The following is a 14,879-nucleotide window of genomic DNA, read 5'->3' as shown; positions in this document are numbered from 1 at the left end:
GTTCAATATAATTTAATACAGAATTTTGTTTTAAATAAATAGTATTTTGTTTATCTGGTATATAACAATGATTTTGCACAAGGTATTTCTTATAGCTATCTGCGCGGTCACACTGTTTTTGTGTGAAAATTCTGTCGAAAAGAATGTATTAAAAGTTCTTTGAATACTAATTCCGTGTAATTCCGACCGTGCTGTTTCAGAAAACTGTGGTTGGATTGGAAACTTAACCAAATTATAAGGTAAAACCGGGGCAGCTTGCCCATCGAAGGACCGCCACAAACGAATTTTCGCGTCGCATTACGTTTTAGTGTTGCCACCTTATACGGAGTGCCGGGCACAATTCCACTTGCTGGCCAAACGGATGCGTTGCGGTCGCGATGTGCACGCCGTTGAATTAATTCCTTCGCCCTGTTGATTGAGTACAGTTCGACTTCTCCGATCGGTGTCCTCCAGACCTAAATTTCGCCGGAATAACGACGGCAAACGGACGGACGGACTCTAGTCGGAAAACGGGCGAGCTGGCAATACTGCCAGTGCACAAAATGATGTGAATCTCGGAAAAGAGGAAAGCTACAGGAAAAGCCAAGGAAAAGCAAGCCGGTAAAGTGTGCAAATGCGAGTGGCAAGCAAAGACCTTTGTTTCCCATTCCATGAAGTTTTCTTGAGTTGTCCGCTGCTGTGAGTGGTCATTATCAGCCATCATCATCATTGTCGTCATCATCACCAAAGGAGCTCGTCGTCATTAGGCCGGCCACCAGCTAAACGGCATTGAGAAAACTCAGCAGCACCTTGTCATCCAAGTCTTGATCTTCGTCTTGGTCTGGATATCCGTATCCAATCACACAGTTCAGGTGGGTTCTTGATCCAGACTCCGAATTCGAATACGAGTCCTAGATTCTCATGCTGATCCTTTTCCATATCTACAGTTATGTCCTCGACCGCCGGAAAGCGCAAGGAGATCTACAAATATCTCGCGCCATGGCCACTGTACTCCATGAACTGGAGTGTAAGGCCGGACAAGCGATTCCGGCTCGCACTGGGCAGCTTCATCGAGGAGTACAACAACAAGGTACAGATCATCAGCCTGGACGAGGACACCAGCGAATTTAGTGCTAAGAGGTATACCGAATATTTGTTTAGCTGATCCCTTCTACTTTCTGTTTTCATTTTATATTTCGTATATTATCTTTAAAAAATAATATAAAATGATAAGCAGTTTTGATATTATTGTAATCATTTTAAATATGAATAGTTATTTGGTTATACGAACCATTTTTCCGAAATCCCCTTCCTCACTGACAGATTATTTCTTCTTCAAATAGCACCTTTGATCATCCATATCCGACAACCAAGATCATGTGGATCCCGGACTCCAAGGGTGTCTATCCGGATCTGTTGGCCACCAGTGGCGACTACTTGCGGGTGTGGCGTGCCGGGGAACCGGACACGCGGCTCGAGTGCGTACTGAATAACAACAAGAACAGCGACTTTTGCGCTCCCCTCACTTCGTTTGATTGGAACGAGGTGGATCCCAATCTGGTGGGAACCTCATCGATAGACACAACCTGCACTATCTGGGGACTGGAGACCGGACAGCCGCACGCTCGCGTCTATGTGGCAGGACACGTGAAGACGCAATTGATTGCCCATGACAAGGAAGTATACGACATTGCTTTTTCGCGGGCCGGCGGCGGTCGGGACATGTTTGCCTCGGTGGGAGCGGACGGGTCGGTGCGCATGTTTGATCTGCGGCACTTGGAGCACTCGACCATTATATATGAGGTAAGTAGAACGCGCGAAAACACAAAAACGGATGACTACATAACGATAAATCCAATAGGATCCTGCTCATACGGCGCTGCTGCGCTTGGCCTGGAACAAACAGGACCCGAACTACTTAGCCACCGTTGCCATGGACTCGTGCGAAGTAATAATTTTAGATGTTCGTGTTCCTTGTACACCCGTTGCAAGACTGAGCAATCACAGAGCGTGCGTCAACGGTATTGCGTGGGCGCCGCATAGGTGAGACTATAAGATTCCTTAAACCTAAAATGTGCCTAAACAATTTGTATTTTGGTTTGCAGTTCCTGTCACATCTGCACTGCCGGTGATGATCACCAAGCACTGATCTGGGATATACAACAAATGCCACGTGCAATCGAGGATCCAATTTTAGCCTATACAGCTGCCGAGGGCGAAGTCAATCAGATTCAGTGGGGTGCCACACAGCCCGACTGGATAGCCATTTGCTATAACAAAGCGTGCGAGATCCTGCGGGTCTAAGTAATTTTTTTTGGTCTGGTCCTTGCTGAAGCACCTGACTGCAATTGCTGAACAACGCACAGTCAACAAAGAAGCAAGTCAGAAAAACACACAACACCCACAAATAAACATACATTTGCTGTTGGTAACTTGGAAGCGGAAAGCAGTGAGCTTAAGTTGGATTAGTTCTGTCAACACGCGTCCGCAGTTTGTTTAATTTTACTGTCTGTCGAGAGAGAGAAAATGTGAAAGTGACGGATATAGAGGCAGAGAAATGGAAAGAGAAAGGGCTTAAAAGAAAGATATGAGTTTGAGGGAAAGAGAAGAGGACGAAGCACTTATTCTAGAATTCTTAGCTGAGTTGATCTAACAAGTATGTAATTATATAAGGTATAACCAAAATATGTTTTATAATTGTAGTTTATTTCACACTTGACAAATCCCGACACTCACACCCCCGAAAACTCCAATCAATTAGAGCCGCTTAATCTTTTTTATTTCGTTTTTATACGAACCCAAATGGAATGCAGAAGAAAAAGAAATCATATTTATTATAACACAATGTCCTACCTCGTTTTTTCAAACATGAATGCTGTTAATCGAGTTTTCGAGTCTGGTCAAAACAGCAACAACCACAAAAATACACAGAGAACAAAAAATGAGAGGTAAAAAAGTAGCCGGCAACAACGCTTTTTCGAAATATTTTTACTTTGTTCGATTTTTGTAACAGATCCAAAAAACGGAAAAACGACAAAAACAAGAGATAAAGAAAAACAAAAGCAAAACCATGGACTTAAGCAATTGCAAAACAAACATAATATGAAATGAATTAAAGAAATAAGCGAAATACTTACATAGATTAAAGATTAAAAACCAAACCAGGAAACTGATGACGAACTGCACACAACACAGCTAGAATACAATACTATTTAAAGATACAAACTAAAAGATAAAACAAATACCGAAATATATGAGCGAGAGAGAATACAAGATTGTTGCTATATCCATTTAACAAACGAGCGAAAATAAGCAAACAAACTATGATCATTTCAGATAAGACACGACCCTCCATCAATAATCTCAAATCTTAACCACATCCCATACTTTCCACAGGACAAAGCGACTTTTTCAGATAAAATCGAATACATTTTTTTTATGTATCTTGTAATTTATAGCAATTTCACAACTTATATATAAATATGTATACAGAAAGCGATAGCAGTAATAATAATCCCGATGATCGTGTATTGTAAATACAGCATGAAAGGCATATTTTAAACGAAAACCAACTTAGGCCCTGATTTTGTATAGCCATTTAAGAGGCCACTTCACGGGAATTTATATCCTCATATCCGAATACTTTTTCGTTTGCTGCAGAAGAGTAAGAAACTGAAATCAAGTCTATGGAATTTGGAATTGGATATATTTTATACGCTCGTAGCCACTAGGCGAAGACATTTTCATTAATTTGGCAAACCACGGTTTCCGTAAAAAAAATAATCGAAAAAAAACCAAGTTAGAATATAATTTTTAATTTAATCTTTATTTTCGTGTGCCCTGTTTTGCATTATCCGACTTACGTTACATTTATATATGAAATGTATATGTACACAAACACACACACACACACACACACACACTCAAGCGCATATATATATGAGCATCCGATCGGGCTAAAGTATTTACTAGAAAGCTAATGATTGATCGATGGAATGGATGGATCACAAAAACCAAACAAAACAAAAGATCACTGAGGAGTTTGAGAAAACAAACCAAATCAGACAAATATTTAAATAAACCATTTTTAAATAATGAACACAGTCTCAAATTAAATCGGGAAGATCTTCGGGTGCACAAATGTTGCTGATGTCCACTACTCCTCCGTGAAACGCTTCCTCCGGTTTCCCATCTTTTTTTCCTGCATCAAAAGGGGCGGCAGGGCTACATGAAAAGGTAGCTAGGATTTGTGGTTCATGATATACAATGAACTGGATGAACTTACCTTTTAGTCGGGCTTTTCTTGGCTATCAGCAGCTCGTTAACTTTTAGCTTCTTAAGATTGACCACAAGGTGACCTGTAATCTGGGAACGCTGCACAGTGGACTCATCCGGCTTGACCTCCTCGCTGTACGCGATCTGGAAGATCTTTTTTTTGACGGTGACTCTAGTGTATGTGGTCTGCACATCGACGTCAATTAGAGAGGTATCCAGGTGTCTGGGCGAAGGAATATACATATGCAATATTAATTAAGAATTTTGAAGTGTATGTATATGATTGGGGCGTAGAAACGATCAAGCAATACCAATATCGATATACATATGTAATATGTTGGTGATAACTTGTAAGATATGTATAAGTTTGGTTAAGACATCTTAGCCTAGCTTACCTGTACACCTCCAGTTGGAGCAAGTAATGGTCGGCCTCATCCCGAAACTTAAAGGGCAGTTTGGCCTGGTTCAGATTGTAGGGTCTGCCACAAGGAGCGAAGAGGTTGCGCTGTGGCTTCAGAGGGTCCAGTGGGGACTTGGTTTCGTGCCGCTCCCGTCCCAATCGGTGTTGCCGAGCGATCTCTGTGCGAATCTCCGGGCAGTGCTCGCTCTTCGCCTGCCAAAAGGCCTTTATGCGCTCTTCTTCGTCCTCTATGCCGGCACAATGTTCAGCCAGAGCGGACTGCTGCTTCGCCACCCGGATACGCTGCTCATCACGTTCGATGTCCTGTTCTACCTGCTTCTGAACAATGATGGACCGGTTCTTGGACAGTTCCCGCAACGCTCGCAGACGTTCCGAGGGAGTGATCTCCACGCAATCCAAACTGTTCAGCTGTGGCAAGGTGGCCACCACGTAGTCCCTGTAGTGCGGATAATCCACGCAAGGATTACCAATGAGTACCAACTCGCGGAGATTGTAATTGCCACATAGCGACTCAACACTGGTTAGCTCTCTTATAAAGTTTAAAGTAAGATCCAGTTTACTAAGCGACTCACAGCCCTCCAGATTCTCCACTCGTTCTATGTTGTTGATGGCCACATTGAGGTACTCCAGGCGCTTCAGCTTGTGCAAGTTCTCCAGGCGCGCAATCAGGTTGGATTGGAGGAGTAGGATCTTGAGGTCGCGACACCAGTTCTGGATGTGTTCAATTACCTCGATGTCCTCCTGGTGCAAGGAGATCTCTTCCAGCGTGCTGATTAGACGTTCATTGTGCTCTGATTTCTTGCGGACCAGCTCTTCGGTGACTGCGGATTAGTCAGTTTAATTGGTACGTTAACATTACTATTCTACAATTTCAATTACTCACTAAGCACCATACTGCCGAATGTGTGCTGTAATGAAAGTTAATAAACTTCCACAAGCCGAAAAGGGCCAGGCCAACTCCGTTGCTAGGCAATTTTATATTCCACATTCCTCGTTATTATTATTGGAGAATAAAATAATAAATACTATACTATTCAAAACTCGTTACTCAGCAATGTACATACTTCAAAAGCGGGCGAGAAATTTTGAAATTTTGACATTTTTCTCGATATCGATATCGAAAACAAATAAAAATGATTTTTCACTAGCGGGCGTGACAGTTTGGATTGGTTTGTGGACGTTGGAGAGGTGTGGCCAAAATGTGTTTCGTATACCGATAGAAATTCGCCAGATAATAAAAAATAAAAATAAAAACGAAAAAATATAACAAAATTCTACATTTTACATATTTTTTATACGAGCCTTGCAATGGGCATAGTTAACCAATCCCAGATAATATGTAATTAGTTTCTAATCCCAGATAATAATTACATATATTTCATAGCGCCCCCACTATGCTGCCCGCTCTGAATGAATTTCGCCCCTGGACAAACGAGAGAAATCTAATCAGCTGAATTACAATTAAGTAGTTTAACTAGCGAATTAACAGCGACGCATTTACTGCGGCCAGCTCTCTAGTCTTTTAGCAGCGGGCAGGCGGAAGGTTCACAAAAACTAAATTCAAATCGAATCGGCTGACAGACAGATACATATAGACCGGCAATGAGTTCAGATAAGAACGGTGATATCTTGCGGCCACTTAGCGATAGCGAAGTGGACGAACTGCTTGATCTATACAAAGTTAAATTCGGTATAAGGAACTTCCACTACCTATTACTGTACAACCAGCGAAAATGGGACCGCCAGCTGAGCGAGGCTCAAATACCGCGCAATGATCTGAACCACATTTCTCTGAGAAAGCAGTTCTACACCCATCGAAGGGGAAACTTCCGGACGTGGGGCACCTATGTGAGCCTTCATCGGGACATCGTGCAGAGCGTCTCCTTCTTCAGCTGGCAGCCAGATGGAGCCGCGGAGCTGTGGGAATGCCTGGAGCAAACGCAGCTCATCGAGTGGACACAGGGAGCCCTGCTGACCAACGTTGATCTGGGATTTTGTAATCGAGTCAAAGAGTTGGCCGTCAGCCGCGGGGTCACCGCCATTCAACCACGCCAGTGTTTCGGGATGGTTTTGTCGCACGAGGATGCCTTTTGTGCAAAAGTTCCAGATCTGCCCTCTGAGTTCGAGATTCGGCGATTGAGGGCTGAGGATGCAGCCATGGTGCACGATTCCTGGCCTAACAAGGGTGAAGGCTCACTCACTTATCTCCAGGCGCTCGTCCGTTTCAACAAATCCTTGGGCATCTGCCGAAGCGACACTGGGGAACTGATTGCCTGGATCTTTCAGAACGACTTTTCCGGACTGGGGTGCGTATATCTGAAATATATCATGCACGCGATAACAGCAATGCATTTCAACTTAAGTATGGTGCTTTTGTTCACAAAAGGGATGTAGTTTAGCAACAGTTAAGAAACCAAAAGGTCAAATAAAAATGCTGAAACAATGTGATCTGGCTTTTCCAAACATATATGATCTCACTAATAATGTTCTTCTTTTATATTCATGCCGATGCGATTGCTAGCACATATGTATGTAACTTAATTAACAAAGTAACTCTTATGGTTTTTAAGAACTCAATTCATAATCCCTGTGAACAGCATCACTGTCGGCATAGTAACGATGATAATATATGTATTCCAAATGATAAGCATCTCTGTACAGAGCTAGTCCACGATAAACTTTTCTCTTTATTTCTCTTTAGCATGCTGCAAGTGCTGCCCAAGGCGGAGCGTAGAGGACTAGGTGGCCTCCTAGCCGCTGCGATGAGCCGAGAAATTGCTCGGGGCGAGGAGATCACCCTAACGGCCTGGATTGTCGCTACTAACTGGCGGTCGGAGGCGCTGCTCAAGCGGATCGGGTACCAGAAAGATCTGGTCAATGAGTGGATTAAGCTGGTACCGAATTCTTCATAGACGCTCCGGTCGCCAAAGAACTGGCGACGGTGCTGGATAGTTAGACAACTGGTAAATAGGTGAGGTCAAGAAGAAGACGAGGCGATTTGCATTTGCTTTGCCTATGTACATGTACATACATCAACAATTTTATTTTGGCATTTAACATGCGTACACGCTTTCTGAATACACTTTACGGCTTAATGAAATTCGAAAACAAATTCGAAACTAGCGGGCGGGAGGGGATATGGAAATCGGGGACTCGAACTACTTATTTACACATACGGCTCGCCTCCAAAACAATATCAAAAATACATTTTATTTACAGCATTGCATTGCATTCTAGGTATATATACATATATTACGCACTTTTGACTGAATCAAATTTGACATTTTCGAGTTAATTAGCTAAAGTATGTCATAGGGTTACGCATTTTATACACCTTGCGTAAGAGTGTGTCGTTTTCTCTCAACGGGATTTAAATTGAAAATTTTGCGAAACATTAAGAGCGATAATATCTTAGAATTAAGACACTCCTTCAGTCCCTTTACTTTAACTACTATTCATTAGCCGTATTGATTACGCACCTTTTACGTCTTATTTTCATGTTTTAATTCAATCATATTAAAGAAGCAAACTTAAATGTTTCAAAAGTCGGTTGTGACATTGTTTTGTGGGGTTGAAGCCACTTCCTTTAAATTCGATTGAAAATAAAAATGTTGCTTCTTCAATTAAATTATTAATTTTAGAGTTGCGCCTCTTTAGTCAAACATATTTAATATATACACTATATATATATATATATAAATATATAAATATAAATATAATATAATAATATAAATACATATATATATTTATATATATAAAAGAGGGGAGAGTCGGAATTTGGATGGTGGTCGTCACAGGTTAATACTATTTAGCTAACCCGCTTATTGGATACATTCACTAACTACACACTAAACAAATAGTAGCCGCGTTGCCGTCCCGCTCGGCATTCCGCTGCCATTCGCCAGCAGACTGTTTCCGGGCGTTCTGTGCAAGCCATTGGATAGCTTCCCGTTGACCGATCCCCGGTAGTACGGATCTGCCTGTTGCTCCAGCGGCGAGTACTTGACATAGCTAGTCTGCGACAGCGGCAGTGTCGGTTGCTCGCGACCCCGCGTAAGCTGTTTGGCGCGATTGTAGCAGAGCACACCCACAATGGCCAGCGTCATGCCTACGCAATTGACCCACGTCACTGGGTTGCCCAGGATTAGGAGCGATACTGCGATCACAAATATTCGCTTCGATGCGCTGGCCACCGCATAGGTGAGCGGAGTCACCAGAGACAAGACGCTGAAGGCGATGATGTTCTGCAGCCAGTTTAGGACACCGTCGGCGAAAAGCAGGGCAATAACTCGATAGTCTAGGTTTTTCTGTAAAAGCGCAAATTTGGGTTAGTTAAAAACTTTAAGCACAAATTCCTCTCCATAACTTTGGTTTTGGTCATTAGTTTTCTTCCAAAGTATTTAGTGTTGAATACACTTTTAATCTTGTATTGCTCGTGTGTATTTACTTAATTTGCTTGGAAAGGACTTGTTTTCTTAAATAATATTAACAATGACATCCAAGACAAATGCAAGGGAAATGTCATTTGGCATAATAAGGAACACATAAAGAAGTAGACGATAGAAAGGTAAGACGAAAGGTAACCCTAACTAGCGCCCTATCAAAAATACTATTCAGAAGATCAGATGTTGCTCATTTGTGCAGAATAAGGTACCCTACTCACAATGGCCGTGTGGCGGAATACTGCAAAGCTGTCCATGTAAAGCCATAGGGGGAGGAAGATGAACAGCGACAGCTTGCCAAGCAAATGCAGCAGCCGTAAATGGTGGATGTTGGTGTCCTTGAGAACCTGTCGACGATAAAGGTAATTTACAAATGTAATGGAATCAATAACAGACTCTGCGGGGGCGTTACCTTTTTTGAGAAAATGTTTTGCATGGAGAAGCCCATTGTGGAGATGAGGGCGCTGATAAGGCCCATCATATCAAAGGAGATCTCCGTAACTGTGGCTATTCCCACGCCGGTGATAATGGGCAGCAGGCTCAGGTACACGAGTGTCGGTTGTTTCTCACCAAAAAAAACGCGTGTCAGGACGACGGTGAATAGTGGCATTGTGGCTTTGACTGTTAAAGAATAAAAACGTATTAAAGTTAAGACCTATTCCTTTACCGGCAAAATAAGAACCTACTTTAAACTTAAATTCGTTGATCAATGGTTTGGCGGTAATCATAAATATTAACTAAATTGTACTTAAGCATTACTTTTTATAATTGTTTCGAAATCGGATTTAGTTGTTGGATTAAGCATTGACACAACAACTTTTTATATCACTTTACAGCGTTTACATTGATCATTAAAATGCTTGAACACCTTGGAAATGTACAACTACCTTAAATATAATTTTTTGAATAGCTCTTCAAGATAATTGGTACTGTAATAAGGAACATAAATATAATGTCAATATGCCAAGTACATATCAGCGACACGATCGTTATCACATCTTGCCGCTTGGAAATTTCCTCCCAAGCACATCACACAGATTCTGCTGACGTGTTGGGATACCACTAGATTGGCGGGCACTTGACTTACCCGTGTGCGCGTAGGAAACTGGCACCTTCCATAGAGAGATGTGCGAGGTGACGGAGGCCAGGAGCTTGCCAAGCGCTAGCGGCACAATAAGGCGGTAATAGTAGGGACGAGGTATGTCCTGGTACTTCCGGATCCGCCACAGGTTGAAGAAGGGTCCGCTGTACAGCGTGATGCTGCACAGCTGCACCAGAGTCACGGTCATCGGAAAAGGGAACTCGTTCAGGACCATCTTGCCGATCACGTTGTTGCTGGAGGAGATCACGTACCAGAAGAGGCACATCAGCAGCACGACCGCTATGTGCCGCGACCCAGTCCGCTTGCCTAGCATTTTTCGTCTGGGATTGGCCCGTGCTCTCGTGGCTTAGGTGCGGTGCCGATTCTACCGCGAATCGTTGGCGACGGGCGAGGGGCAAGTGGCAAGACCTGGTCCTGGAGCTGCTGATGGTGCTGACAATCCGACACGCGGGGCTTATTGCATTGCGCCTGTTGTTCTTTTAAAATTTAAATCGTCTATTAAAACGTCGTCTGTTTTTTGTTTTCTGTCAGTGTTACCAGACTGTTAAAAGCCCTTTTACCCCAAACGCTCTCGATAAACCGCAATTTTGTACTCCAGTATGCAACAGTTCCGTCAAAATTAAAACAAAAGTATATACATATATAAGTTATTTCCAAATAAAAATAAGCTAATGCATTATTTTAAGAACTGTAGACGGTTGATAGTGTTTATTTCCCTGCCAAATTATCATTCGAAAACGTATTTGATAACATGGCTAATCAAATTTCGTCCTTCCTTCTGGGTTTTGATAACCGAGGGTTTTGTATTTGTATTTGATGCATATCCAAGTATAGCTATAAAATAAATCGTGTATGAGAATCGTTTATGGGAATCTGATTGTGTTTTCAGATGGCGATGAATGATGGGAATGTAATCGATATGCTTTAAGTCATACGATTTTATATTGTGAGAAATGAGCAGTGTGGAATTAGAAGTGTGAAGTTTTATATATTAATATTAGTAGCTTTGATTTGACATTAATTATTGAAGTAAACTTTTTAACTGGATCATGTCCAAATAAAGAATAGATGTCATTAATATCAAGCGGTGTTAGATAATGCACATCATATATGTGTGTCAAATTAGCATCAATAATTTAGCAGCGAATATGGAGCGGTGGAGTTTGGAACACGAGGGCTGTTAGGAATTTCATATTATCTAGCTATCTATTACAAAGACAGAAACATCTAACGATCTAAGCAGCTTTTGGCTAACTTTGAAGTCTAAAAGAGAATTTGAAAAGCGTTCGAAAAATCCGAACTATTTTGCGGATTTTTTCCCTTATACAGGTTGTACCAATTAACTTCGGTGAAAAGCCTAAAAAACTATCGGTTAAAACAAAACCGTTTTACAGTGGTAGGAGTTAATTAAATGCAAGAAATGTCGTTAAATTAAAAATCCTTGTTCGGATAACCACATATGGACATTTGAGCAATGTAAAAAACGTGTATTCACAACGTATATATTCAGGCATGTAATCGGTAATCGTTTTTTTTCGATTTCGATTTTGGTCTGATCTGTTGATTTAGTTTTTAGGTTCTCTAGTTTGTGCAAAATTTGCTATCGGAGTGTTTCATACATAGTAAACAGCTGTTTAAGCTGTTTTCCAGACAATAGAGAGGCAACAATTTTTACAGTTTCAATTCCGAAGATCGCAATTACTTTTGTACTGCACCTTGACCATTTAAGTTATTAAATTCAATATTTACGATAACACTTTTGGCCCTCCATTAAATTAATTAATAAATTCTTTTATATTTTATACGTATTTTTACCTGCGTTTCGTTTCACAAACAGCACTCGCGATAACTTTTGTTGCGGACGGCAAAATTTAGTTTGTCATATCTGAGGTGGGGTCAGAAATAAATTTTGTATAAAATAAAAACCAAACACTCTTCATCGGTACCACTAGGCTTACTCATTTGACTGAACAGTATTTTTTCCAGCCTAAAAGCATTCATAATATACTGTGTTATTCGTTCTATTGAGAAGATCACATATTTTCGGGCTGTTTATTTTAATTGCGATTTTACTTGTTGTAAATTCGGATCGGTGCAAATACAACCGTCTTCAAATCGACACCACCACAACCCTTGAGGTCAAAGAACTTCAATCAGCGTTAAAGGATGAAAAATGTTTCAACATTTCAACAAAAATTGATAAAGGAACACCAAGCACCAGCAGCACAATCCCTACGAAGATTGCCATTGGATATCATTTAGCATTATTTATAAAAGTCTTAAGTTTTGGCAGTATAATTAGGAGGATCCGTATCCATATAATTTAATTGAGCATCTTCACACATTTTCCACTTTGAAGAAAATAAAATCAATTAATTATTATATATTAATAATTTAAACAAAGAAGTAACTAGCTATTTTGACCATCGACTCGACTTATTGATAGATCGGCAGTTTGTCGATTATTAATAATATATAATAAATAATATTAGGTATTAATTATTTGATGTTGGGTTAACTAATATATTTTAGGGCGGGGTGAGACCGAAAAGATTTGTTCTCGTTCCTCGTTTCCATTGATTCCTATATTTGTCTACTACTGCAACGGTAGTTGATGCGTCAGACTTTAAACCGTCCGTGTAAAGCAATTTCCGATCGGCGTATTTATGGGTATCTCCAAAGACACTAGATTAACAAGATGCGTAACTGCCATACATTAGTTTTGCACTATGCAGCCACTTTTTTGGCGACGACCAAAATTGCCCTCTGTCCGCTCGCTTACGCTGATAGCGTAATAAATCTAAAACTAGAATTTGCTTGCTTAAAACAATAGACGAGAACGTGTATACATATGTGTGGGTATTGTGCTAGAAGAAGATTTTCAACCGAAATCAATTCTGATCCAAGAAACGAATTTACACATGTCGCAGACCATTTAAATTTAACGACATTTCTCGCAATTGCGTGTTTCTACTTGGGACGCGCAATGCAAGCTGTCTGCACGAATAACGGGAAGCGTACAGAATAATGCAGTGTGAATTAGTATTGGTGTATGCGGACTAGAATAAGTCTCCAAAATGTGTTGGTATTGCGTGTCGAGTTAACAACTACGAATAATTCTTGTTTTTGTGAAAAGAGATTGAGTCAGTCAGTAATCGATCATTGCGCAGAACAGACGTGCCTCGCTCGCGCGCCAGAAAACGTTGCGCAGACAATGACAAGAGTAGTGAAGAGGAAGAAGGGCATCCTGATGACTCTTCGATACATACATATTTATGATATGATGAAATACAACAATAATTAAAACTCAATACTCACGCCGTGACTAATATAATTTTAAAGTTTTTTAATATTCGTTTGCTAAAATTGCCGTTTACATAGTTACAGTTTGTCAAGAAACTGTTTACACACCGTGAAATAAGTAGAATTTTTGACTTTAAAGGTCAAAATTAAGGGTTTTTTGCTTAATTAAACGCAATTTTTTTATGAAATATAATTAAACAATATTTATTTTACTTATAAATTAAAAAACAAATTCAATATATCAAATATACAAGAAAATAAACAACAAATTTCAAGTTTACACACTTTTGAGAGTGTCAAGAAACTCTTTACACAAAACACTAAACCTAAGTTTAATCCTAAATTTTTTAATTATTTTGTTAATATTTGAAAAGTTTTAGTATTTAGTATGACCCCCATTGGCTTTGGCTACAAGTTGAAGCCTTTTTTTCATGGAATGTATGAGTTTTTTTAGGTCATATTCAAGCGGGATCTTTTCCCACTCTTCGACTATCGCAGCCATGAGTTGTTGTCGTGTTTTGGGGCCCCTTTTTGCAACCTTATTCTTTAAGTAGGCCCACAAATTTTCAATGGGGTTTAGATCAGGACTCTGAGGGGGCGTATCGATCACCTTGCCACAGTTATAGCAAAGACACTAGAATAACAAGATGCGTAACGGCCATACATTGCACTATGGGGCATTTGGCCTGTTTTTTTTACAATAATGTGTTTTTCACAAGTATGCAAATTTGAAGTATTTTAGTATTAATACATTGGAAATACGTTAAACTGTTATGATATAGCCCGCATAAGTTAATTTAACAATGCACTGTTATAATAACAGCTGTTAAAGTCGGCTGTTGCGAGCATATACCACGTGGCTGCTTTGCGCGCAAAATTTAGCTTAACTTTCAAAGTGTTAAAATTTAAAAAGAAGAAGAAGGAGAGTATAATTTGAAATGGATAATCAATCTTTAGGTTCTTATTATGTGTTGTTATTAATATATTGTTTATTGTGTGCGCCTATTTCTAACAATTTGTACATTTAGCAAGTGGTGTCAACATGTAGTTGTTTGAAAAAATTTTCAACTTTGAATAGAGCTACAACAATTTGTTCAAATTTGTTCAGTAAGTGTTTATATCCATGTTGTAGTGTGTTCAATTCCTAACTCATATCAGGTAGTCTCTATGTGCGTTTTTTGCGGTTTTTTGAGAAATTTCATTTTTTAGGGAGCAATATCTCGATTTCCAATGCTGCCCTGCTGGAAGTGTGGCGCACGCAAAAGGGTGTTCGTCAAAAGGAAAATTCTATTTGCACTTTTATCAGTGGGCATTTTTCTGATAGCAAGCTAGACTTTAATAAACGATTAACTAATAA

The 14,879-nt window shown here is 40.3% G+C and overlaps 4 protein-coding genes across 11 annotated transcripts, besides 5 other annotated features; 2 read left to right on the top strand and 2 right to left on the bottom strand.

Moving 5' to 3' along the window:
- The first annotated feature begins 90 nt into the window (after positions 1 to 90).
- wap (wings apart) lies at positions 91 to 4,068 on the top strand. Of its 4 annotated transcripts, none has more exons than NM_001298597.1 (6): positions 91 to 239; positions 454 to 851; positions 927 to 1,119; positions 1,323 to 1,782; positions 1,841 to 2,022; positions 2,085 to 4,068. In NM_001298597.1, exons 3-6 carry the CDS (start codon positions 929 to 931, stop codon positions 2,281 to 2,283), a joined length of 1,032 nt encoding a protein of 343 aa, NP_001285526.1. In that variant the 5' UTR covers positions 91 to 239; positions 454 to 851; positions 927 to 928; the 3' UTR covers positions 2,284 to 4,068. The 4 variants fall into 4 exon arrangements, with proteins under 4 accessions (NP_001285526.1, NP_001245798.1, NP_001245797.1 ...); NM_001258869.3 differs by having other exon boundaries at positions 426 to 851; positions 2,085 to 3,751; NM_001258868.3 differs by having other exon boundaries at positions 309 to 851; positions 2,085 to 3,245.
- On the bottom strand, positions 4,050 to 5,776 carry tilB (touch insensitive larva B). The gene is made up of 5 exons (NM_134616.3): positions 5,740 to 5,776; positions 5,559 to 5,665; positions 4,650 to 5,496; positions 4,265 to 4,477; positions 4,050 to 4,203 (listed from the first exon to the last, which is right to left on the bottom strand). The coding sequence occupies exons 2-5, from the start codon at positions 5,566 to 5,568 to the stop codon at positions 4,086 to 4,088; spliced, it is 1,188 nt and encodes a 395-aa protein (NP_608460.1). The 5' UTR covers positions 5,569 to 5,665; positions 5,740 to 5,776; the 3' UTR covers positions 4,050 to 4,085.
- Positions 5,777 to 6,021: 245 nt separating this feature from the next.
- On the top strand, positions 6,022 to 8,330 carry CG14615 (uncharacterized protein). Of its 2 annotated transcripts, none has more exons than NM_134615.3 (2): positions 6,022 to 6,981; positions 7,377 to 7,772. In NM_134615.3, the coding sequence occupies exons 1-2, from the start codon at positions 6,278 to 6,280 to the stop codon at positions 7,585 to 7,587; spliced, it is 915 nt and encodes a 304-aa protein (NP_608459.1). In that variant the 5' UTR covers positions 6,022 to 6,277; the 3' UTR covers positions 7,588 to 7,772. The 2 variants fall into 2 exon arrangements, with proteins under 2 accessions (NP_608459.1, NP_001285525.1); NM_001298596.1 differs by having other exon boundaries at positions 6,110 to 6,981; positions 7,377 to 8,330.
- On the bottom strand, positions 7,705 to 11,286 carry CG14621 (uncharacterized protein). Of its 4 annotated transcripts, none has more exons than NM_001298594.1 (5): positions 10,757 to 10,852; positions 10,205 to 10,695; positions 9,530 to 9,738; positions 9,339 to 9,464; positions 7,705 to 8,982 (listed from the first exon to the last, which is right to left on the bottom strand). In NM_001298594.1, exons 2-5 carry the CDS (start codon positions 10,530 to 10,532, stop codon positions 8,524 to 8,526), a joined length of 1,122 nt encoding a protein of 373 aa, NP_001285523.1. In that variant the 5' UTR covers positions 10,533 to 10,695; positions 10,757 to 10,852; the 3' UTR covers positions 7,705 to 8,523. The 4 variants fall into 4 exon arrangements, with proteins under 4 accessions (NP_001285523.1, NP_001285524.1, NP_001285522.1 ...); NM_001298595.1 differs by having other exon boundaries at positions 8,332 to 8,982; positions 10,205 to 10,385; positions 10,471 to 10,764; NM_001298593.1 differs by having other exon boundaries at positions 8,332 to 8,982; positions 10,205 to 11,286.
- A 1,610-nt stretch (positions 11,287 to 12,896) lies between these two features.
- Positions 12,897 to 14,879: part of a mobile genetic element that runs on past the window's edge.
- Positions 13,140 to 13,481: a mobile genetic element.
- Positions 13,604 to 14,879: part of a mobile genetic element that runs on past the window's edge.
- Positions 14,149 to 14,879: part of a mobile genetic element that runs on past the window's edge.
- Positions 14,191 to 14,879: part of a mobile genetic element that runs on past the window's edge.

Source organism: Drosophila melanogaster, chromosome X (assembly GCF_000001215.4).
Source record: "Drosophila melanogaster chromosome X".
Classification (NCBI taxonomy): domain Eukaryota; kingdom Metazoa; phylum Arthropoda; class Insecta; order Diptera; family Drosophilidae; genus Drosophila; species Drosophila melanogaster.
The sequence above is the reverse complement of the archived record's forward strand: the minus strand, read 5'-3'. Positions and strand labels throughout refer to the sequence as shown.